The sequence below is a fragment of the Vulpes lagopus genome, chromosome 8, assembly GCF_018345385.1.
Source record: "Vulpes lagopus strain Blue_001 chromosome 8, ASM1834538v1, whole genome shotgun sequence".
Classification (NCBI taxonomy): Eukaryota; Metazoa; Chordata; class Mammalia; order Carnivora; family Canidae; genus Vulpes; species Vulpes lagopus.
The window spans coordinates 130,165,888-130,190,471 of record NC_054831.1 but is presented as its reverse complement, the minus strand read 5'-3'; the positions used below and the strand labels follow the sequence as shown (position 1 = coordinate 130,190,471).

The 24,584-nt window shown below is 56.0% G+C and overlaps 1 protein-coding gene across 4 annotated transcripts in view; it reads left to right on the top strand.

The window, feature by feature from the left end:
- Positions 1 to 24,584, top strand: part of PADI1 (peptidyl arginine deiminase 1) — a 71,120-nt gene that overhangs the window by 31,756 nt on the left and 14,780 nt on the right. For all 4 annotated transcript variants that reach the window (XM_041767995.1, XM_041767999.1, XM_041767998.1 and 1 more), the window contains 7 exons: positions 17,589 to 17,769; positions 18,962 to 19,034; positions 19,645 to 19,706; positions 20,990 to 21,107; positions 21,235 to 21,360; positions 23,734 to 23,906; positions 24,057 to 24,160. In XM_041767995.1, coding sequence (XP_041623929.1) covers positions 17,589 to 17,769; positions 18,962 to 19,034; positions 19,645 to 19,706; positions 20,990 to 21,107; positions 21,235 to 21,360; positions 23,734 to 23,906; positions 24,057 to 24,160 — 837 coding nt within the window. The remainder of the gene's footprint in view (positions 1 to 17,588; positions 17,770 to 18,961; positions 19,035 to 19,644; positions 19,707 to 20,989; positions 21,108 to 21,234; positions 21,361 to 23,733; positions 23,907 to 24,056; positions 24,161 to 24,584) is intronic.

Sequence of the window (24,584 nt, the reverse complement as noted above, 5' to 3'; positions counted from 1 at the left end):
CTGGCACGGGCCAAGTCACTGGCCCTTCGCTGGGCCTCCTCCCTTATCTGAGTCCCAAGAGGGTGAGCTAAGTCCCCTCCCTCTTGGGGAGGTCAAGCACCAGATTCTGAGCTGGACAGAGTTGGTTTGTCATCCTAGCTCCATTCGTGGCTGTATGCCCCGGGCAAGCCGCTGCCCTTCTCTGAGCCGTGGCTTCCTCAGCTGACAATAGCACGGACCTCCACGGGGCAGCGTGGGGAGTAAATGAGACCCTGGGTGTGTAGGGCCCCTGGAAGGCAGAGACGGTGCTCATAGCTCTGACAACTCTGTGAGCTCCCTGTTCTCTGGTCCGTTTTCCTCCCATCATGTCTCAGAAGGTCAGAGGAACAGAGGACAGATCGGGCTGTGTGTGGTGGGAACAGAGGGCTGTGCTGTCTGGGAATCCCTTTGGGATCACCAAGCACCTCAGCATCCTCAGATTCGGGACCTGGCCCAGCCATGGAGCATGAGGAAGCTGCCTGGGTAGGCCACAGCTGCTGTGCTCTGGTTGACCCTGGGAGGGGGCGCTACTTCAGTGCTATTTCTGAGTGAGCACTTTATTTTGTTTTATTCTATTCTATTCTATTCTATTCTATTCTATTCTATTCTTTTTTTTTTTTAATTTTTATTTATTTTTGATAGTCACAGAGAGAGAGAGAGGCAGAGACACAGGCAGAGGGAGAAGCAGGCTCCATGCACCGGGAGCCTGACGTGGGATTCGATCCCGGGTCTCCAGGATCGCGCCCTGGGCCAAAGGCAGGTGCCAAAACGCTGCGCCACCCAGGGATCCCTATTCTATTCTATTCTATTCTATTCTATTCTATTCTATTCTATTCTATTCTATTCTATTTTTAAAAGATTTTATTTATTTATTTATTTATTTATTTATGAGAGAGACACACAGAGAGAGAGTGAGAGAGAGAGAGAGAGGCAGAGACACAGGCAGAGGGAGAAGCAGGCTCCATGCAGGGAGCCCGACGTGGGACTTGATCCCAGGACTCCAGGATCAGGCCCTGGGCTGAAGGTCTGATTCAGCGCTAAACCGCTGAGCCACCCGGGCTGCCCTATTCTATTCTATTTTAAACACGGGGCTTGAACCCGTGACCATGAGATCAAGACCTGAGCCAACTGAGCCACCCAGGCGCCCCCTGAGTGAGCATTTTGAGAGATCCCCACCCAACAGCCCTTGAGGACCCTTCACGCTGGGCATTGGTCTTGACTAGGGATGTAGCCACGGAGGGTCTCTAGAAAATAAAGCTTTAATCTGCAGCAGTTTGGTTTAAGAGTAGATGTAAGGAAGAACTTCCCAGCCATCTGGTCTGGGATGGGTAGAGAAAGAGGCATGAAATTATCAGCCTGGGAAGGTTTGAAGAGAGCCTAAAGGTCACCCAGGGCCTGGGCTGCACACAATGATCAGTGTGGGGCCTCTCCACCCCCATTGCCAGGAGTCTGGCTCCAGCTGAGACCAAGCAGGGGTCTCTACTTAGCCTTTGCTGGTAAAAGTGGGGGATCCCCTGCCCCTACACCGAAGAGGTGGTTTGTGGGTCACCTGAGCTGCCGGGAGGCCAAGCCCCCCAGGAGGGCCAGTGGGTGGGCATGCGGGGTGACATCACAGGGAGTGATGAACTCCCCTGGTGCTGTGTGCACTGTGTGGAGCAGTTTGTCTTTGGGGTAACTGTGTGCCCCAGCCCCGGGAACCTTTGGAAATCGCCCGACTCTGGGTGTGCTAAGATTCTACACCATCCCCTCACTCCATGGCCTAAGTCACCATCCTGACCCGTCACCCCAGCACGCTGGCTCTCCATCCTGACCCTCCCGGTCTGGTCAGACTGCTCTGGTTGTCCCTGCCCGTGCTTGGAGGTGGCCCCCAGAGGCTGCACACCAAAGAAGAGGGGGTGGGCGGTGGGGGGGGATCGATTCGTGGTGCAGTCTCACCCCCTTTGTCTGCCCAGAGGCCAGAATCAGAGCTCCAGGCCAGAGGCGGTAATGAATGTTTACTCCCTGGCCAGGACGAGAAGGCTGGCGGGTGGGGGACACAGACATCCTCTCAGGTCCCAACCCAGCCTCTCCCAGTTCTGCAAAGCATCAGGGCAAAATAGAGTCTTCAGATCAGGCTGGCGGAGTTTGAGGTGCCCAGAGAGGAGGCCTCTGCAGGCCGCTGATGAGCCAGAGGGAGGCCCCAGGCTGCTGCTTTTCCCTGGGCTGCTGTGTCTTTCCAAAACCCCGAAAATGCCAAAACAGAGTTATAAAACCTGTGGTGTATATATTCTTAATGTTTACATTGAGTAAATTGATGCTTTTAACGTGCACAGAAGTACAATGAAGCATAATTGTGCTGCTCACGGGATAATGACAGGGTTGTGGAGACGCTAATTCGTATGACGGACAGGCCCCAAGAGCCGGGCCGGACCTGGGCTGAAGGGCCGGGTGAGGACCGTGTCTCGTCCCGGCTCCCTCCTGGGCCACACCGCATTCCTTCATTAGAAGTAATGTCACAGTTTAGACGTGAGGTGCTTGGAGACTTCGGGGCCTCCCTCGCGGCGCGGGTGGCGATCCAGGTGGAGTGTGGACACGGGCCGGTGGAGTGTGTCTCGGAACGGGAAGCGTCGGCATCGGGTGGTCCTCCGAGGTCAGCCGCTCCTCCATCCTACAGGCGTCCCTGCCTCCCTGGTCCGCCTGGCCACCTGCCATTTGAGACCACGGGGCCCTCCCCTCCCTGCCACTCCCATCATCTCTGGTCTTTGAACCCAGCCTCATTCTTTGCCTTCGGTTTTCCTTCCTGCCGCCCTCACTGCCAGCCCCCAGCTGCCCCTTCTCCGCCCAGTCCCTGCCCTTCCTCGCTCGGGGGCCGAGAGAGCACTCGAGACGCCAGGAATGGGAGGGTGGCTCACATATGACGTGGATTCCTCTCGACCCCAAAACGCTCTCCGTGTGACACGTCCTCAGCTTTGCGCCCTCCAGAGAGGCTTCCACTCCCTTCTTGGTGGCTGCTAAGCAGCTGTTTAGCTCTGCCAAGGGGTCCTGAGGCTGGCAGATGTTGTGGGCGGGATGTGGGGCTAGAAGGAACTGGCAACGGCCCCTGGGTGCCTCGGTTGGTTGGGCATCCGACTCTTGGTCTCGGCTCAGGTCGAGATCTCAACATTGTGGGGCCGAGCCTCGTGTCGGGCGTGCCATCTACTTGGCATTCTCTCTCCCTCTCCCTCTGCCCTCTCTCTCTCTCCTTCCCTTTAAAATAAATAAATAAGTAAATATGTGAATCTTTTAAAATAGAGAAAGAAAGAAAGAGCTGGCAAATTCCTCCCCAGCTGCGGGGGGAGCCCAGGAGGTGGGCCTCAGCTGTGGGCCTGGACGGGCGCCCTGCAGACAGCACGAGGGAGCTGGGACCATCTGGGAGCTCTTGGCGGGGGCCTGCCCTCTCCGGAGGTCGGGCGCTGTGTTCGGGCCTCCAATTGGCCCGGGGAGGCCAGTCACCCGCACTGGAGTCCACGGCCACATGGGGCCCTGAAGGTGCTCCAGCCACGGCTGTGAGCCCGCCCGCCCCCGGCGGGTCCCGGGCACCGCGCTGGGACGGGTGGGCTAAGGCAGGGCTGGAAACTCCAGGGTCAGACCCCGTGGCCGGTACAGCTGGTGCGTCTGCTGGGCCCGGGCGAGGACCGGGAAGGCAGGCCGGGCTCCATCCTCCCCGGGCACCGAGGGGGAGCTCTGTGGCGCTGGGACCATCTGGGAGTCTACGCAGCACCCGCTGCTGAGAACAGGGTGGCTGGTAGTCACGACCTCTGGGTGGGGCTCAGGCTTAGACTTGCAGGCTGTGTGACCTCGGGCCCGTGGCTTAGCCTCGCTGTGGCTGCTCCGCCCACGAGAGGTGGGGATAACATTGCTTGTTGTTCATACCTGTGGCTTTGGCCCCCATTTTACAGACGAGGAATTTCATAAGGCACGAAATGCATATGCACGGGCATGCATGGTGACCCCACGGGGAGAGGGAAGGAGTGACTCATGGGTGACTTCCCATCCACAGCTCTGGGCTCGCGCTCTCTCCGTCTCTGTCTCTCTCACTCGTGCGCGTGGAGAAGTTCTGGTCCCCAGCCCCTGTGTGCCTCTGCTGGGGAGGCCTGGCGCTGAGACTGGCACCCCCGGCCCAGCCCCCACTCCCAGGAAGGCACGGGGTCCCCGGAAGGCCTGCCCCGGGCGCGCCCTCCTTCTTTCCAGGCCCTGGGCGTGCCCCTCCGTGAGCAATGACAGGGCACAGGTTACCCACGATTGTAATCTCTGGGAAGGAAGGGAAGAAAGAGGGAGAGAGCACAGCCCTGCCCTGCGCCCTTCCAGGTTGAGGCGAGAATGTGCGCCCGTGATGGGGAGTCTGCAAGGTGCCAGACATTTGCCCTCCCCTGACCTCTGCCAGCCGCAGCCAGCACCCCGGGGAGGCCCAGGGAGAAAGCTGCACCGGGGTGGGGAAGCTGGGGGACCTTCTGCGGCCTTCGCCCCACGGTGGTCACTTAGCAGACGCCTCTGAACACCTGCCCTGTGTGCAGCTCCGTGCTGGGCTCGGCACTCGGCGGGGACACGGCCCAGTCCTGCCCGTCACGAGCTCCCGTCGCAGTCTGGGAGCCAAAAGGACTTCAGGATGCAGATGTTCCCAACCCACATGTTAGTGAAGGGAGGTACGGGGCTCCTCTTATCCACCAGCTCTCGCGCCAGGACCTGCTCGCTCCCCAAACCCCTGGCGACCGCAGGGACAGGGGCGGCACCGTAGCAAGTGCTCACTGCCTTATCCCCATGAAATGTCACAACAAACCTGTGTGGTGCAGACACCTCAAATGATCCACAAATGGCAGATGAAGAAAGTGAGACGCAGAGAGGTCAAGGGACTTGTCCAAAGTCACGCAGCCCACGAAAGGCTGGAGCTGGGATTTAAACCCAGGTTTACTTTGACCCCCAAAGGCCTCATTATCTTTTTTTTTTTTTTTTAATTTTTTTAAGGCCTCATTATCTGAGCATCTCCTCCGTTGCTGGGTCCGCTCGAGGGGGTGGAGTGGGGTCAAGGCTGAGGCTGGGCTTTGGAGTCAGTCCCCGGTGGGGTCAAATCCCAGCTCTGTCACTCAGGGCCCCGTGTGTGGCCTCCCTTTGAATCTCAATCTGTAAAATAAGGAGAGGAATATTTAACTTCCCTGCTCCGCAGGCAGGGGCCAGGCGATGGAATTGGAGTGGGATAGAAGTGCGGCGCAGACCGTGGTGTGGATCCGTCGAGGGCAGGGCCGGGGCGATTCCTCTCTGCTTTCACCGGACACACGGCAGGTGCTCGGGGAATGTGCGCTGAGGCCGAGCGGCCAGCGGCACTAACTGGACGCTCCATGATGCCCCTTAGGACGGGAGCCTGCAGGGGGCTGGTCGGCCCGCTGGGACTGTCGGCCACGGCGGGTCTGGGCCCCCAGCAGAAGCACCCCCAGGGCTGGCCGCTCCAGAGAGGACCGCCGGCTGGCATCCTTGTGGCTTCAGTCCAGAAAACTCCAAGTCTAGGACATTGGGGGGTGCACCTTGGGGGCATCCAGTGGGCAGGTGTCCGGTCAGGTGTGAGGGTGGCTATCGGCTTGGCCGGGCCAGGCAGCTCAAGGGCTGCCCACTGGCTCACTCCTCAGCTCTTCCATCTGATTCTACATCATTCTCTTCTCCTGCCTTTGCCTCTGCCCAGCACGGTGCCCTGGGCAGCCCTCCAGGGCGCACGAGTCCTTTGCCACCCTGCCCCATCCCCACCCACCCAGCTGGAGGCCGAGTCAGCACCATTCTGCCCTCCCTGCCCAGACCCTTAGGCTGGGAAGAGGGGCCCCAGACCCCCAGCTCTATCCCCAGGGGCTGGTATGATGGAGGGCGTGGGAGGGACTTCTCCACGACTATTGTGTTTCTCTTCTCCTCAGAGGCCAAGTGGTAAGTAAGGTGTGGCCTGCTGAACCCCCGTGGGAGGAGGCTTCCGGGAGCCAGGGTGCAGCTAAGCAAAGGAAAAGCTTTCTAATTACCTGAGCTGTCAAAACACAAAGGAGTGTGAGGTAGTGAGTTGTCTGTCACCGGAAGTATTCAAGCACAGCCCTTTTAAAAAAATTTATTTATTTATTCATGAGAGACACAGAGAGAGGCAGAGACACAGGCAGAGGGAGAAGCAGGCTCCCTGCGGGGAGCCGGATGCGGGACTCGAGCCCAGGACCCCGGGGTCACGCCCTGGGCTGAAGGCAGATGCTCCACCGCTGAGCCCCCCAGGCGCCCCTCAAGCACAGAGTCCTGCGGGGGGCAGCAGGCAGGCCAGGATGATCTCTGGGACCCTTCTCCGACCCGAGGCCTATGAACACCCTGCAGAGGACTCACTGTTTAGGGCAAGCAGGAGCCAGGAGGTCATGGGCGCTGGCTGCCCTCTTGCCCTGCACCGACCTCACCCCTGCAAAGTTCAGGTGCACGTGTGGCGAGGAAGGGACATGGCTTTCCTGACTCGGTGCCCCACACGCTGCCTTGGCCACCGCCTCCGTCCCCCACCCACTCCCAAGCAACCATGTTGAGGAGCTTGTGTTGCAAGGTTTCGACATTTCCCTTTTTCCTTCCTACATCTTCCCCAACTAACTCATCCTTCCGGTCCCCGCTGGGGGCACGCTCAGGGCACGCATGCTCCTTTTAACGTCAGCCAGGCCAGCACAAAATAGAAGACAAACCTGCTGCTCCCTCCTCCTCTGCCAGCTGTGTGACCCTAGGAAAGTTACTTAACCTCTCTGGGATTTCTTCGTGGGTCAAATGAGGACAGGAACACATACCTGGGAGGGTGCGTGTAGATGAGATCATGGGTGTCAAAACCCGAGCACATGCCTGCAGCATACCCCTCCCCACTATTACCCCCGGGATACCCTGTGCTTACGCCTTACCAGGTGGGGGGCACACACCTCGCCACAGCAGGTGGGCTGGGTTCCTACTGACTTGAAATCCTCCATCCCACCCTCTGCGCCTCCTTCTAGGAGATCCTCTAAGCATTGACTCTGTTCTCCTTGCAGCCTCTTTATGAGCCTGGCACACAGGTCCAGGCTGGGCACGGGGCACAGGGATGCGCAGGACGAGTCAGCCAGGACGCTGCTCTGCGTGACACAGACGGATGGTGGAGGGGCCCCCAAGGAAGGTCTGAACCAGTGCTGTGGGAACACAGGGGACGCGGAGAGCTGGCCCGAGTGGGCTGGGCTGCTGGGGGTCCCGGGGACAGTAACCGTACCGGTGGCAGTGGCACTAATGCCTATGAAACTCCTACTGTGTGCCAAGGGCTTGAAATGCATCATCTCATGGGATCCCCCCAACAGCCCTAGGAGGTAGCTCCCTGGGTTATGCCAGTAGAGGCTCAGAGCAGTTGAGTGACCGGGTTTGAGCCCACGCTCCGCACAGAACGCGCACTTCCCTCCGTGGAAGAGGTGGCAGTTGAAGTGGGTCTTCAAGAATGCAGAAGGTTCCACCGCCCCCATCCGCATCCTCACCCCGCGCCCCTGCAGAGGCAGGAGAAGGGCTCTGGGAAGCAGGGCAAGGTGAGGGCACCCGCCGGTGGGCATCAGCGTGGACGTGATGACAAGGACACGATGACTGCGTGCGTGGGAATGACGGAGACCCTCTCCTCTGAGGGGAGCTTTCACATGCTTTGTGTCACCTGCCTGTGAGGTTGGGGTGGGGCTGGGGGCTGCACCCAAGGGTGGCAAGCGGGCAGGTGTCAACTGGAGGCTCCTAGCCCACAGCCCCCCCCAGCAGCCCTTCATCCACGGCCCCCGCAGATCCGGGAGCCCGGGCCATGAGGAAGGCAGCGCGAGCCCCCCCCCACCCCCCCACCCCCCACCCCCCCCACCCACCCCCCCCCACCCACCCCCCCGCTTCGAGGCCTGGGCGGGTCGGGGAGGCCGTCAAGGGAAGAGAATCTGAGCTGCAAGTGCCTGCCCCGCATAACCCATAAGCCGCCAGGCATGCGCACCAGCCGGAAGCCGCAGCCCCCTCCCACGGTCCTCTCCTCCCCCGCTCCTCTCCCCCCTCCCCTCCCGCCTCCTCTCCCCCCTTCCCTCCTCTGCTAACCTTCCGTCCTCTCCCCCCCTCCTCCCAGTCTGCAAAGCTCCCGTTGGAGTCCCCTCAGCTCTTTCGCACCTTTTCCACCCTGAGCAGCAACCCAAGTGAAACCACCTGGGTGGCGGTGACAGACCAGGGAAGGCTGCGGGGAGCTGGGGGGGGGGGTGGGCTAGAGGGCGGGAGACACCTGCAAGGGCGGAGGCGGGGCCCTGAGCGTCCCTCCTGCCTGTCGCCCCCCCTCCCTGAGGCCCAGCCTCCGAGGGACTCACCTGGCACCTGCTGGCCCAGGACCCCAGGGATGGCAACAGCTGAGCAGGGGCGCAGGCGGCGAAAAGCGGGCTGGGCTTGGAAGCCCCAGGGCATTTGTTCCCGCTCCTGGCCCCTCTTCCTTTACCGTCGTTGTTATTACTGTTACTGTTATTTCTTACCCTAAATAGGGAGTGGGGAGCCAGGGCCTGTGACTTGGAAATGTCACCTTTTGCCTGAAGCTGGGGATTGGCTGCACGGAGCCCCACCCCCTCGAAAGGGCAGTGCCGGGGCTGGCAGGTCCTGGCTGGGCGTCTCCACCTCCGTGGAGCTAGAGCCCCTCTGCCGGCCCTCAGGGTGCGCGGGCAGAGGCCCTCGGGCCAAGGGGTCGGATTCTGGTCCAGCGCAGCCCCCCCGCTGCCCCCAGCCTGGCAGTCCCAGTTTCTGGCTTGCCCTGTCCTCATTGCTTGTACCCCTGGTAGGTGCTGGGCACCAAACGGGGCGCTCAGGTGCCAGTAGCGTTAGAGAGAGCAAAGTGGGGAATAAAATCCCTGCATTCCAGAGGGAGACACAGGAGGGAAAGGCAATAAGCAAATATGTCAAAATAAAGAGACTGTGTCAGGTGGAAGGAAGCTGGCTCACGGGGGAGGGAGCCTGGGCCTCATGGTGTCTTCCTCTCACACTGTCCTAAATTGGGCAGAGAAGACCTCTCTGAGAAGGAAATGAGGGCCGGGGACCCAATGGATATCTACCAGCTGAACATTCTGAGCGAGGGGAACGGCAGGTGCAAAGGGCCTGAGGTGGGCGTGAGCTGGGTGCGCTAGAGGCAGAGCAAGGAGCTGGGGAGGGTGGAGAGGGGAGCCAAGTGGGCAGGAAGCCAGTTTGGCTCTGTGGAAGGCTGATGAGTGGGAGGGACAGCATAGGACCTTTTTTTTTTTTTTTTTAAGAGGACCCTTCTACTTTACATCCAGAACAGACTGAGGGCCGCAGGAGTGCAGGCGGGAGACCAGCCTGTTGTAAAAATCCATGTAGAAGCAGTTGGTGCTCCGCCCCGGGGTGTGAGCCGTTGGGGAGGTGAGAGTGTCCGCTCTGGAGGCGACGTGAAGGTGGAGTCCTTAGGCTTTGCTGGGGCGCTGGGTGTGAGTGCGAGGGAGGGAGGGGACCCCAGGCTGAAGCCCAGGATGGAGTGGTTTAGACCGCGCAGGGGTGGGGAAGTGGGAGTTTGGTTTGGGACACTTTCAATCAATCAATCAATTAATCAATATTGCTTTTTAGAGTAGAACTTCTTTTACTTTTTTTAAAAAAGATTTTTATTTATTTAGTCATGACAGAGAGAGAGAGAGAGGCAGAGACACAGGAGGAGGGAGAAGCAAGCTCCAGGCAGGGAGCCGGTGGGACTGGATCCTGGGTCTCCAGGATCAGGCCCTGGGCTAAAGGTGGCGCCAAACCACTGAGCCACCCAGGCTGCCCTAGAACTTTTTAATTTTTTTTTAATTTATTTATTCATGATAGACAGATAGAGAGAAAGAGGCAGAGACACAGGAGGAGGGAGAAGCAGGCTCCATGCTGGACCCAACATGGGACTCGATCCCGGGACTCCAGGATCGCGCCCTGGGCCAAAGGCAGGCGCTAAACCACTGAGCCACCCAGGGATCCCCTAGAACTTAAAAAAAAAAATTATTCCAGTATCTGACATACGGTGTTATACTAGTTTCAGGTGCACAATATAGTGATTTGGCAACTCAGCGCTCATCATTTTAAGTGTGCTCGTTAATTCCCATCCTGCCCCCGGCCTCCCACCCAACCTCCCCTCTGTTAGCCATCAGTTTGTTCTTTATAGTTAAGAATCCGGTTTTTGGTTTGTCTCTTTTTGTCTTCATTCGTTTTGTTTCTTAAATTCTATATAAGATGATAATTATGGGATATTTGTGTTTCTCTGACTTATTCCACTCAGCATTATACCTTCTAGATCCATCCATGTTGTTGCAAATGGCAAGATTTATTCTTTTTTATGGCTGTATAATATTCCATTGCATATATAAAAATATATTTATATACTATAAAATATTGTATGTATATAGTATACGCATGTTTATACATGCATATTTATATATTTGTATGCATCTTTATACCACATCTTTTTTATCCATTTATCTATCAACGGACACATGGGCTGCTTCCATAAATTGGCTATTGTCGATAACCTTAAGGGTGCATATATTTTTTCAAATTAGTGTTTTCATGTGACTTGGGTAAACACTCAGTAGGGGAATTACTGGATCACAGAGTAGTTCTATTTTTAATTTTTTGAGGAACCTCCATACTATTTTCCACAATGGCTGCACCGGTTTGCATTCCCAACAGTGCATGAAAGTTCTCTTTTTTCTGCATCCTCACCAACACTTGTTGTTTCTTGTGTTTTTGAGTTTAGCCATTCTGACGGGTGTGAGGTGATTCCTCATTGTGATTTTGATTTGCATCTCCCCAGTGATGAATGATGTTGAGCATCTTTTCATGTGTCTGTTGGCCATCTGGATGTCTTCTTTGGATCCCGGGTCTCCAGGATCGTGCCCTGGGCCAAAGGCAGGCGCCAAACCGCTGCGCCACCCAGGGATCCCCTAAATCTGTAGATTATTTTGAGTAGCAGGGACACTTTAACAATATTTGTTCTTTTAATCTGTGAGCATGGAATATCTTTCCATTTGTTTGTGTGGTTTTCAATTTCTTTCATGTCTTATAGTTTTCAACATAAAGGTCTTTCATCTCCTTGAGTTTTCTCCTATTTATAAAATAATTTTTATTTATAAATTTTATTTATAAATATATAAATAAAAGGTATTTTTATTTATGGTGGAATTGTAAATGAGATTATTTTCTTAATTTCTATTTCTGCGACTTGATGTTTAGTGTATAGAAATGTGACAGATTTCTGTATATTGGTTTTGTATCCCGCGGCCTTACTGAATTCACTTCTCAGTTCTAGTAGTTTTTTGGTGTAGTCTTTAGGGCTTTCTATATACAGTATCATGTCATCTGCAAATAGTGAGTTTATTTATCCCTTACCAGTTTGGGTATCTTTTATTTCTTTTTCTTGTCTAATTGCTGTAGCAAGGACTTCCAATACTATGTTAAATAACAGTGGTGAGAGTGGACATCCTGGTCTTGTTCCTGATCTTAGGGGAAAAGCTCTCAGTTTTTTACCATTGAGTATGATGTTAGCTGTGGACTTTTATTTAAGACGTAAAGGTATGTTCCCTCTAAACCTACTTTATTGAGAATTTTTAAAAAGTTATTTAAATTCAATTTGCCAACATATAGTATAACACCCAGTGCTCATCTTGTTGAGGATTTTTATCATGAAGGGATGTTGTGCTTTGTTGAATGCTTTTTCTCCATCTGCTGAAGTGATCATATGGTTTTTATCCTTCTTGTTATGTGATGTATCATGATGATTGATTTGCAAATATCGAACCACTCTTGTATCCCAGTAATAAATCCCACTTGATTGTGGTGAATAATTTTTTAATGTATTTTTGCTAACATTTTGTTGAGGATTTTTGCATCTGTGTTCATGAGAGATATTGGCCTGTAGTTCTCTTTTTTGATAGTGTCTTTATCTGGTTTTGATATCAGGGTCACGTCCTCCTAGAATGAATTTGGAAGCTTTCTACCTCTCTGTTTTTTGGAACAGTTTGAGAAGAACAGGTATTAACTTTTGGTTAAACATTTGGTAGAATTCACCTGTGAAGCCATCTGGTCCTGGACTTTCATTTGTTGGGAGTTTTTTGATTACTGATTCAATTTCATTGCTGGTAATCAGTCTGTTCAAATTTTCTATTTCTTTCTGATTCAGTTTTGGTAGGTTGTATGTTTCAAGGAATATATTCATTTCTTCTAGGTTGTCCGATTTCTGACACATCATTTTTCATAATATTGTCTTACAATCATTCATATTTCTGTTGTGTCTGTTTATGTCTCCTCTTTTGTTTCTGATTTTGTTTATTTGAGTTCTCTCTCTCTCTCTTTCTCTTCGAGTCTGGCTAGAAGTTTATCAATTTTGTTTGATCTTTTTAAAGAACCAGCTCCTGGTTTCGTTGATCTGTTCTGTTGTTTTTTTAGTTTCTATTTCATTTATTTCTTCTCTGAGTTTTAGAATTTCCTTCCTTCTACTGGTTTTTAATTTTGTTTGTTGTTCTTTTTCTAGCTCGTTTAGGTGTAAGATTAGCTGTTTGAGCTTCGCTTCTTGAGCTAGGCCTGTATTGGTTATAAACTTCCTTCTTAAAACAGCTTTTGCTGCATCCCAAAGATTTTGGACCACTTTCATTTTCATTTGTCTCCATGTACTTTTTTATTTCCTCTTTGATTGCTTGTTTCATTGATCGAAACATTCATTGTTTAGTAGCATGTTATTTAACCTCCATATGTATTTGTGGTCTTTCTAGATTTTTTTTCTTGTGGTCGACTTCTAGTTTCATAGTGTTGAAGTCAGAAAAGATGCATGGTATGACTTTAATCATTTTGAATTTTTTGAGACTTGTTCTGTGGCCTAATATGTGATCTTGATTCTGGAGAAAGTTCTGTCTGCACTTGAAATGAATGTGTACTCTGCTGTTTTAGGATGGAATGTTCTGTATGTATCTGTTATATCCATCTGGTCCAACGTGTCACTCCAAGCCACTGTTTCCTTGTTAATTTTCTGTTTGGATGATCTATCCACTGATGTAAGTGAGATGTTAAAATTTCCTACTATGATCGTATTACTGTCAATTACTTCCTTTATGTTTGTTATTAGCTGCTTTATGTATTTGGGTGCTCCCAGGTTGGGTGCATAAATATTTACAATTGTTATATCTTCCTGTTGGATTGTTCCCTTTATCATTATATATGGACATGTTAAATTTAAAGTGCCCGTTAGACACTCAAGGGAGATGTTCAAAAAGCAGTTAACTATATGGGTCTGGAGATGGAAAGTAAGGGTTCTAAGCATATCAACATGGTGATCATCATGGGGGTGGGTGTCACCAGACAAGAGAACCGAGCACCAGTTAGGCTCGAGCCAGCTGGGGCACACTTACAGGAGTGCATACTAGGTGACCATGCCTGTTGCTTAGTGCTATTCCAATAATGCAGTCTGGAACTGGAGGGGAGAAAACCACAGAATGGAATCACAGGCCCACTGGACCCACTGGTAGCTGGATCTGAGCTAAACCCATTGGTCACCTGACCACTGCAAGCCTCTACCCTGAGTCTCCTGCAATTAGCCTCAGTTCACAGCTCGAGTCCAATATAGCTGGAAAAGGCTGATTATTTCCTTTCCCCCAGTGCATAGTCACCTGGTAAAGATTGTGAATTCCTTTGGAGAAGGCTAGGGGCGAGGTGAACAGTACACATTTTTAGCAGTAGCGCAGGGTCCTTCCCTAACAGGACCCAATTCTCCATTTTTTTAGGAAGTTTATGAGCCTGTTGCCAAACACAGCCATAACAGTATTTAAAATTAAACTCTATGTGCTTACAATCCAATAAATTATATTTAAAACAAAGGTAATAACTCAAAATGCACCACTTCCTTACTATTTTACTATACTCTACCATGATCTATGCTCTGAGGTCATTCACCTTTCTACAGTAGAAATTGTTATTTAGGGGGTGCTATTGTGCATTTCTTTGCCACTCTGAGTTCAATGACATTGCATTGGTAACTTGAAATTGGCCATTGGTGGAAGTCTCTAGAGCACAGAAATTGGCAAAGCCTACAAACCGGAACTCCATTTATTGTTTTATTGATGAAGGAAAGTAACGCAGATTAAATTTAAAAGTGTGTTACATTGTGATTAGCACAAAAAAGTGAGGTGTTTGTCCAGTATTACGCGGCTCAGCAAAGAAGTTGCTAGTATCACCAATAGAGTGAGGCCAGTCTCCGTGGCTTCGCTTTCATTTTATTCTTGAACACAAATGAAAATATCAATCCACATTTATGTCACGTATCACATTTCATGACAACATATCTACTGGGGAAAGAATGAGCAGATTGGGATGCGACTCCGTTTGTGGGGTTGAATGGCCAGCATGGTTTGGCTGTGGTTGCAGGTGGCATCTGTAAGAATTGGGGGTGGGGATTTACGGGATTTACAAGTAATTTTACAACGAAGAGTCACATACATTGTACTATTGTTAATATTCTGTGTGCTACACATCATTGGCATCAGTAACATTAATAATAAACTTAAACATGCACGCGCCCCACAATTGGTAGTGGTTAACGGGGGGGCCAGCCTGCCCCTGCCTGGGCACTCTGCAGTTAAGAGGGCAGGGCAGCAAGGGAGAAGCCCAGGGGAGGAGAGGAGAGCCTGTGTCCCACAGGCCAAGTGTCAAGGACGACAGCTGATCGTTTGGGTCCGAGGTCCCTGATGGATCTCAAGAGGAGGAAGACAAGGGACCTCTGGAACTGGCATGAGAGCGGTTTCATTGGCACAGAGAGGAGGAGACCCCGATTAGGGGCAGGTTACAGGGACAAGGGGAGACAGGATTGGGCAGCAAGCACACACAACTCCCGAGGCATTTTCCTGTAAGGAAAGGAGCCAAAGAGACAAAGGTGTGGTGTCCGAGCTGTCACCTCCCACCTCTCCACCTCGGGTTGGGTGGATCATAGGCGAGAAACAGAGGGAGAGACAGGGCGGCCTAGTCCTGTCCCCGTCTTGGGTACCAGTTCATTCTGATGCTGCACACAAGTTCCACCTGGATGTCGGAACTCACAGCCCAGACCCCAAAGCCTGGCCCCAGGACTTGGCTTATCTGCAGCCTTGGGACCAAAGACCCCAGTGCCCAGGAGATGGAGCCCCAAGATGGGCCTGAGACCCTACCCCTCCCCGCCAGGCTCTCCAGCCCCCAGAAATGTTGTGAGGCTGCCAGACAGTGGTAAGAGTCACTTGGGGTTGGCGGTCACGAACCTGAGTGGGATGTGGTCAGCTGCGGGGGTGCAGGTACAGAGTGGGGAGGGAGGGGGTCTTAGGGAGAGTGGGGGGGAAGGTGGGTGGAGGAGTCAAGCGGTGCCAGGGAGTGACCGTGAGGCAGGCTAGGGACTCTGAGCCTGTGAAGGGAGGAGACGACAGGAAGGGCCAGGGCTTCCCAGAGGGGATAGAGGTCTCCACCTTCCGTGGCTGCAGGGCCTGGTGGAGCTGGGGGCTGGATGGGGTTGGCGAGTTAGAGGAATGAGCTGGCAGGTTAGCAGGTGGTATCGGTGGGCTGCTGGTGGCAGGTGCAGTTCTTGGTAATGACAGAGTCCGGGGTCTGTCCTGGGCGAGGGTGGCTGAGGCTGGATGGGGTCAGGGTCGCCTGAAGAGGAGGAGGTCAAGCACCGGGGCGCCAGGGTGCTGGCCCATCATCCCCACAGCTACTGAAATAGGAAGTGGGGGCAGCAGCGCTGGAGGTGGTGGCAGGAGCCAGTCCCCTCCAGGAATGCGGGCAGAGGGACAATGCCGTGGAAATGACAGGGGGAGCACACCGGGCTCCTGCTCATCTCGGTGCCCGGCGGTAGGGGAGGTGAGGGGGAAGTGGCCCCATTGGCAGGGCTGCAGGGGGGCCCCTGCCCACTGTGGGGTCAGGCTTCTGTTGTAGCGCAGAGGTCAGGGAAACACTCTGAGATGTGGTTGAGGCCATGGTGCAGGTGACAGCATGTGGGACTGTCCAGGAGTGGGGGCGGGTGGGAGATGGGGTCAGATGAGAGGGTGAGCATCTGGGGTACTTGGGTTCCTAGGGTGACTGATGAAACCAGGATGAAGGGCAGGCAAGATAGGAATTCCTGAAGGTACCGGGCCCACGGGAATGAGGGGCCACGGGTGTGGGGTGGCGTGGGGGGGTCTTGCCAGCGGGCCCACGGGGCCCCAGCCCCTTCTCCACTCTGGCCGCATTTATAAAATGGGGATAATGATAACTGCCTTGCTGAGCCTCGGAGATCAGGTGCTGAGCAGGACTTGGGGTTGTTGTAACTCTGACCCACTGTCACCATTGTCATCAGAGGCAGTCTGATGGACACAGGTGACGGTGGTGGGGGTTACGGAGGGGTGTCTGGTTTCTCTAGAGGGTTTAATATCTCAGTGGGTCCTCAGGGGTCCAGGAAAGGATAGAGGCCGGAGGACACACCAGAGGACCCCTCTGGCCCAGCATCTTTGCAGTCAGGTGCATTTAGCAAGTGGACATGACCTTAAGTGGTGGCCTTGAGGCTGATGGCTGTCTGGGGAGTGGCAGGGGAGAGCCGTGACATGTAGGGGAGGGAGAAGGACAGACATGTCAGTGCTGTTGTCCAACTGCCCCTCTAGGGTATGGGCTCCCCATGGGGGGCCTAGCTTGAAGGATAGAGAGGAGGGGGAGAAAGTGGGGGCAAGGCACAGCATTAAATGGGGTGCTGGGGGGTTTCACTGAGAAGCCTTGAAGAGGGTAAGGAATGAGGCTTGTGGATATCTGGGGGGAAGAGCTAGTGCAAAGGCCCTGAGGCAGGACAGACTGGGAACTGTGTGGAACAGCAGGGAGGTCAGTGTGGCTGGAGCAGAGTGGGCGGTGGGGGGGGGGAGCTCTGTGGGGAGGAGAGGTCGGGAGGTGGCAGGGGCAGATCACAGGGGCCCTGTAAGTCCCGTGAGGCCTTTGCCTTTTACTGAGTGACGGAACCACTGCTTTTGAGGCAAGGAACAATACAATCGGCTTCAGCGGGCCGTGTGCAGGGCAGACTGGAGGGGGCACAGGTGGGTCCGGGGAGACCCCTGAGGAGCTGCCCAGCAATCGGGTGGCGGCGGTGGGGGTGGTGAGAGGTGGACAGCCGAGTGGGTTTCCTATCGGGTCGGGGAATTTGGAAGTCCAGAATGGGAAGGCTTGGGGTGGGGTGGGGGTGGGGGTCCAGAGGTCTGCTGCCTCTGCTCTGGGAGCCTCGGGGACCGCTGACGGAGGGGGGGGTACATGCCTGGGTTGGCCCCACACCCTGCTCCCTTTGTCTGCCTCATGTCCTGGGTGCTGTGTGGGATCCAGCGAAAGGGCCCTGTGCCTAGGGCGAAGCCGCACGGCCAGTGCTCGGCTCCCACTCCTCAGGTTACAGATGGGGAGACTGAGGCCGGAGGACAGAACAGGTGCCCAGGGTGGGTCACATCGAGCAGGGAGGGAGCCCAGGCTGCCCGGTGCCAGGCCCCTCCCGCTCCCCAGCCCAGCCGTTGGGGGCGCCGCTGTGGGGTCTCCCTCAGGGCCCCCTGGAACTTTTCTTCTCTCCTTTCTGGCAGTGATGTGCCCAAGGGGGCCGAGACCTTCGGGGTCGCTGGGAGCTCTGGAGTGGAGGTGTTCGTGGTCTACGACCCAGCACGGGTGACGGTGCCCCCAGACGAGTCCCGCTGGCCGCTGGCCGCCGACGTGGAGGTGACCCTGTCCGTGGATGCGGCCAGTAAGGACTTGAATGATCTCAAGGTAAGAGGCCACGTCTCCGCGGCCAGGGGCTGCGTCTCGCACCCCCGCCCAAGCACAACCCCATTCACCCATCACCCTCCTTGGCCAGACCCCACGAGGCTCTGATGCCGACACCTGCAGAGCACATCTTGGGGCCGCTCCGCAGACACCCCGGGTCGCGCAAGCCCACCCCGAGCCTGCCACGTCCCCCCGCCACGGGTAGATACTCCCATGAGAGCAGCCTGCAGACTCACCCGCTCAAGTTCGCAGGCGCCCTCGCGTTGGTCCCTGTGTCCTGCCCACGCACAGACCTAAAGCAAGCCCTACGTGTGGCAGGTGGGGCTCTGTAGCCACACCCCGTGCACACACACACGCACGCACGCACACGTGCCCGGAGACACGGGCGCCTATCCAGATGTCGTGTGTCCCCAGTATCGAAGAAGAAAGGCTTCTCTTTCACGGACAGGCCCCTTGTCACCCGCCCCCAGGCACCCACCACACACACAGACACCCACTGGTCCGTTGACACGGCCCTTCCTCCCCCGACGGGGAAAAGGCAGAGGCTGTGCAGCTGTTGAGAGCCGGGGCCCTGGGGCCTGCCATGGGTTCAAATCCTGCCTCCCCTGCTTCCGGGCTACGTGCTGGCAGGGAGCGCGAGAGCCCTCCCCGTGAATGGGCCCGGTCTCCTGGGACCATCTTGGGTGCTCGCTGAGATGGCCTGGGTGGAGCGCTTGGCGTGGGTTCTGGACGGTGGGAAAGACTCTGTGGCCGTTGAGGTGGGGGTGGGGAGGGCATGTGGTCACTGTTCCCGTTTTACAGATGAAGAAACGGAGGCCTACCAGGCTGAGTGACTTGTCCGTGTCAAAGGCGTCAGCTGCCCCTTCCCTCATTCCTCCTCCCTGACCTCTCCGTGGGCTCTGGAGGGTCCGGCTGTGTCCTGTGGGATCCACCCCGCCCTACTCAGCCCTCCTTGCTCCTCAGCCCAGCCTGGGGCCAGGGAGCATGCCCAGCCTCTCTAGCTGGGCGAGGCGGCTCTGAGTCCAAGCCAGGAGCCTAGAACTTTGGACCTTCTGCAGCGAGGAGCACCTAGAGATGCCCAGGCCGCCCCTGCCTCTAAGCAGGACTATCGGGGTGACTCCCCACGCCCCCTGCCACTACCATCTCTGAAGGGGTGGCCGTGCCGGCTTAGGGCTGACCGTGTCTGTCCCCACAGGTCAAGGTGTCCTACTTCGGGCAGCACGAGGGCGGTGCCCTGGGCCACAGCATGCTCTACCTCACTGGCGTCGGTAAGCACCGCCTCCCTGGCTCCCCGCGAATCCCCTCACCCTGCACATTGCCCGCTTGGGGGTCTCAGGGGGCCCCCTGGTGCCAGGCTCATGGCCATCTTCCTCCACCTTGAGGAGCTTCTTCAGAAGCCTTCAGTTGACCCAGGGAAGGAGACCCAGCAGTGCTTAGGGCCACCAGAATCCAGAAACGGCACTGCCCACGGCCCAACAGCTACACCCACGTGGGCCTCCTCCATCCCGAGTCCCACCTGCCACCCCCTGGGCCCCAGGGGGCCGCAAGCCGCCTTCAGCCAGAGCCTGGGCAGGTGGCTCTACGAACTGCAGAACCAGCACCTAGAACCTCAGGCCTCGTCCCCATCGGCCAGAGAGCCAGGGCCACCAGGAGCCAGCAATCCAGCATCCGTAGATACGCAAGAAATTCAAGGGCCAGATACTCAGGCTCCCCAGCATCCAGGGCCCCAGGGGGCGGCCACACGGCCTCCCAGGCATCGGTGTGGTCCCCAGATAGGTCCTCCTGGGTCCTGTGGGCACAGCTCGCCGGGGCCCCGGCCTCAAGGGCGTGAGGACAGAACTGGCTCCGGCTCGGCAGCTGCTCTCCCTCCCTTTTCAGACATCTCCCTGGATGTCGACACGGCTCGCAGGGGCAAGGTGAAGAGGAGCCACGGCGACAAGGTGAAACTCTGCTGGCTCGCCCACGACGGCAGGGCTGGCAGGCGGGCCCGCCTGGGGGCGATGGGTCCGACCGTGTGGGGAGCCCATCTGCAGGCTGCCAGGTTGGGACAAGGGGGCGTAACTTAGACTGTGTGACCGATGTGCCGGGCGACTCGTGCGCGAGCCTCCCTGAGTCCATCTGCTCCGCTTAGGGCTTGGGGTTGGCTCTTTCGCTTGATGCCTCTTCTACCTCCTTCGCTGTATTTGCACCCCCCTCCCCCCGACACGGTAAGTGCCTCATGGAAGGTGACTGGCTGAAGTTGAAGCCTGGGAGAAGACAAGGCCTCTGGCAGAGAGGCTCGGTGGACAGGAGGGTGGGGTGGGCTCGAGGCATGACCATATGGGGAGTATCTGAAGCCATCCTGGAAGGGGTAGAAGGTGTCGTTTGTAGGGAAAGAGCCACGAGGACAGGCTTTGAGGACAAGATGAGGCCGGGCAGCCTTGGGGGTTGTGCGGGTGGCTCACTGCACAAGGTTGCTTGGCTAAGGTGGTGCGTGGGGCCGTGGCACAGGTCACGTCTTGTGCCCTGGCATAGGGCAGCATTTACTAAGAGAGGTGGACACGTGTGTCCCATGGGCTAGCAGTGGCCCTGTGAAGTCCCCCAGATGAGCGTGAATCCCAGCCCTGGGACTGGGAGCTGAATCCCAGAGCCTTCCTTTCCGTGACGCAAGGCAAGCAGGCCCTGCCCTGTGGGGCGTGCGGGGGGACTGAGCGGAGGTGTGTCAGGGGGAGCTGCAATCAGAGGCCGGGCTGCAGCATCCTTCCACCTCAGCTTAGGCCTCCTTGCAGGGCCTGCGGAACTGAGGGTGGGTGCCAGAGATGTCTGCGGGACACGGCCCGGGAGAGTGCTGAGAGGGGGGACGTTTCCCTGGGATTATCCAGCCAGTGAAGTTCAGGGCAAGGCGGCCTCTGTCCCCCAGGCAGGGCCAAAGCTCAATGGGCTGGCGAAGGTTTTTTCTGGAATAACCTCCCTCCTGAAGGCATGACACCACCCTTCCTCCTCCAGGGCGATGGCCACTGTGTAAGGTTGCACAGGTTGTTCACTGCAGAAAAGTGGGGTGGATCTGGGTCAAGAGACCTGGAACTCCAGTCTCCAAACCTATGATCCCTCCTTAAATCTTGAAGCAAACCCCAAATACGCAAGTCTCTGTGTTAACAAAGCAGCTGGCACTGGCCAACTCCAGAGCCCCTTCCCAGGCCCTCTGGGTCCCACTGACCCCCAAAGCCTCTTGTTTTTATTATAGAAAACCTGGCGCTGGGGCCCCGAGGGCTATGGGGCCGTCCTGCTGGTGAATTGTGACCGGGACAGTGTCATGTCCAGAGGGCCCGACCTCACCGACAGCCAGCTGACGTCACTGGACGGTGCGGGACGGAGGGTGTGCGGGGTTGGCCAGGGCAGTGGTGTGGGCAGCAGCGGCTGGGGGAGGCGCTGGGGGCGGCCTGTTGGAGGGGCGCAGGGAGGGTGGTCTCAAGGGCACCCGTCCTCCAGACCTGCAGGACATGTCCCCCATGGTGCTGAGCTGTGACGGCCCAGACAGGCTCTTCGACAGCCACAAGCTGGTCCTGAACGTGCCCTTCTCGGACTCCAAGCGAGTGGGGGTCTTCTGTGCTAGGGGTGAGTGGCCTGGTGGGGCTGCTTCCTCCCGGCTCCGCTCATCCTCGGTTCCCCAAAGCCTTTCTTCTCTTACCCCAGCCCCATCTGCCAGCATCTTCCGTAACTCAGCTCGCAGCATGCCACCTAAGAAGGAGGTTCCAAGACGAGTCCCAGGTTTATAGACGGGGTAACAGGCTCGGATGCACGAATCCGCTGTCTGGCGGAGCAGGGATCCGAACCCGGGTCTCCCAAGCACCAAGGCTCCTGCTCTTTCCACGGGTGCCCCATCCTCTACCCAGGGGGCCGGCTCGAGGGGGAGCAGGAACTCGGGAAGCGGAGGCCCCGGCCAGCCCTGAGGACCCGGCTGTTCTGCTAAGAGATTTTATGAATCACAATCTGTGGCTTTAAAACAAAACAAAAAAACCAATCCTTAACCCTGACCTGCCCGTATTCATTTTTATAAATAGCAAGAGGCTTCTCCTGCCCTCATCTTTCTCCCCCTTCACCTCCCTCTGTGCAAACGGACCCAGAACTCGTTGTTCTGGCCACACGAGCCTGGCAGGAGCCAGAACCTTCCTCCCAAGCCCAGTCCTGGGAGGTTAGGAGGAGGCGCTGCTTGGAGACACTTCCCGTGACACCAGAACATAAGCAGCGTCTCCCTGAGTGAAGGGATGACCTTTCCTGCTGAGAAGAAGAGCCTGCCAGGGGGACATTTCCCGGGCACCCCTCGGGAGGACAGACGGGGGCACAAGTCCTACACGCCAGGCACTTTTGCTTTTTTTTAATTTTAATTTTAAGTTCTTCAGACCAGGCTTATTTATTTATTTATTTATTTATTTATTTACTTACTTACTTACTTATTTTTAAAGATTTATTTATTCATGAGAGACACACAGAGAGATGCAGGGACACAGGCAGAGGGAGAAGCAGGCTCCACGTAGGGAGCCCGACACGGGACTCGATCCCAGGACCCCAGGATCACAGCCTGAGCTGAAGGCAGACACCCAACCATTGAGCCACTCAGGCGTCCCTTTCAATTTATTTTTAAAAGCGCCTGATCTGGGGACCCCTGGGTGGTTCAGCGGTTGGACACCTGCCTTTGGCTCAGCGCGTGACCCCGGGGCCTTGGGATCAAGTCCCGCATCGGGCTCCCTGCATGGGGCCTGCTTCTCCCTCTGCCTGTGTCTCTGCCTCTCCCCACCCCCCTCATGAATAAATAAATAAAATCTTTTAAAAAACCCCTAATCTTCTAAATAAATATATAAAAATAAAAGTAAATTGAGGTGAAATGCACATAATTGCAAGCAGCCACTTGAACACGGACAGCTCAGGGGCGCTCAGTGCATCCTCGCTGCTGCGCGACCACCACCTCTTTCTAGCTCCAAGACTCACCCCCACATAAAGCCTCGGGGCCGTCAGCACTCAGTCCCCATCCCCTCTCCCCCACCCTGCCCCCCGCCGCCCCCAATCCTAGGCAACCAGGACTCTGTCCCTGTGGACGTCCGTACCTGTGTTGGATATTCCCTGTAAATGGAATCACATGATACGTGGCCTTTTGCGTCCGGCTTCTTTCACTGCGTATAATATTTAATATTTTCAAGGTTCCTCCCTATGGTAGCGCGTGTCAGTACCTCGTCCCTTTGCGTGGGTGAAAAATATCCCTTTCTGTGGACGGGCTATGTTTTGGTTATCCATTGTCCAGTTGATGGACATTTGGGTATTTTTCACCTTTTGTGCCAGCTGCTTTTATCTCTTTACCTGATTTTTAAAAAGATTTTATTTTATTTATTTATTCATGAGAGACACACAGAGAGAGGCAGAGACACAGGCAGAGGGAGAAGCAGGCTCCATGCAGGGAGCCAGATGTGGGACTCAGCCCTGGGGCCAGGATCTCACCCTGAGCCAAAGGCAGATGCTCGAGTGCGAGTGCTCGATTGCTGAGCCACTTAGGCATCCCTGGAAACCAGTTTTTTTTGTTTTTGTTTTTTGTTTTTTGTTTTTTTTGTAAAGATTTTTATTTATTTATTCATGAGAGAGACACAGAGGGAGAGAGGCAGAGACACAGGCAGAGGGAGAAGCAGGCTCCATGCAGGGAGCCCGCTGGGGGACTCGATCCCGGGTCCCAGGATCATGCCCTGAGCTGAAGGCAGACGCTCCGCCGCTGAGCCCCCCAGGCGCCCTCTTTATCTGATTTAAGGCTTACTCTGACCTCATGAGACACAGATGAGGAGGTGAGGCTCAGAGAGGCTGAGTCATTGAGCCAGGGTCACACAGCCTGCCCGTGCCAGGGCTCGAGGGGAGCGCAGGTGGCTCTGGCCAGCTCCCCGGCCTCTGGTCTCCTTCCTCCCGTCCGCAGTCCCAGCACGGACGGGCCCTGACTGTGGTTTCCCGTAGGCGGCAATTCCCTCGAAGACTACAAGCAGGTGCTCGGGCCTCAGCGCCTGTCCTATGACGTCGAGCGGCAGCGGGGGGAGCGGAAGATCAATTTCTTTGTGGAGGGACTCGCCTTTCCTGACGCCGATTTCTTGGGGCTGGTGTCCCTCAGCGTCAGCCTGGTGGACAAGGGGGTACGTACCGCGTTGGGGGGCTGGGCTAGGGGGGCTGAAGTTTTAGGGGACCAGCCCGGAGCCTCTAGGGCCGGTGGCTGGAGGCCTGGGGGAGCTTGAGGCCTGATGGGGCTCTCTGCAGGGCCCACCTAGTCCTCATTTCCCCCCCAGACCCTGCCTGAGGTGCCCCTCTTCACAGACACCGTGGCCTTCCGCGTGGCTCCCTGGATCATGACCCCCAACACCCAGCCCCCCCTGGAGCTGTATGCGTGCAGGTGAGGCCTCACCCCTCCTGCAGCAATCCCACCATCTCTGGCCTCGCAGAGACAGGAACAGAACGTTCCTGCCTGGACAGAGGCACTGAGGTCACCCGCGGGAGCAGGCTGGGGCAGGGGGAGCAGGAGGCTGGCTTGGGCCGGTCAGCCCCACCGTATCCTGTGCAGTGAAGGCCCGGCTGAGGCCGGGGTCCCAGCCTGTGCAGCCCTAGGATGGCTTGGACCTAGACCGGGTGGCGAGGCCGGGCTCTGCTGAGGCCGCGGGCAGGTGCAGGAGACCTGGGTGCACCCTGCTGTGGGTGTGCCGATGGGCCTGCAGAGAATGCGGGAGCCCAGCCTCCGCATCGGCTGCGGGCCCCCACCCAGCCCCGGACCCTCGTGCTTCTGCTGTCTCCTGGGTCCCCTGTCAGGCTTGGGCAGGTGA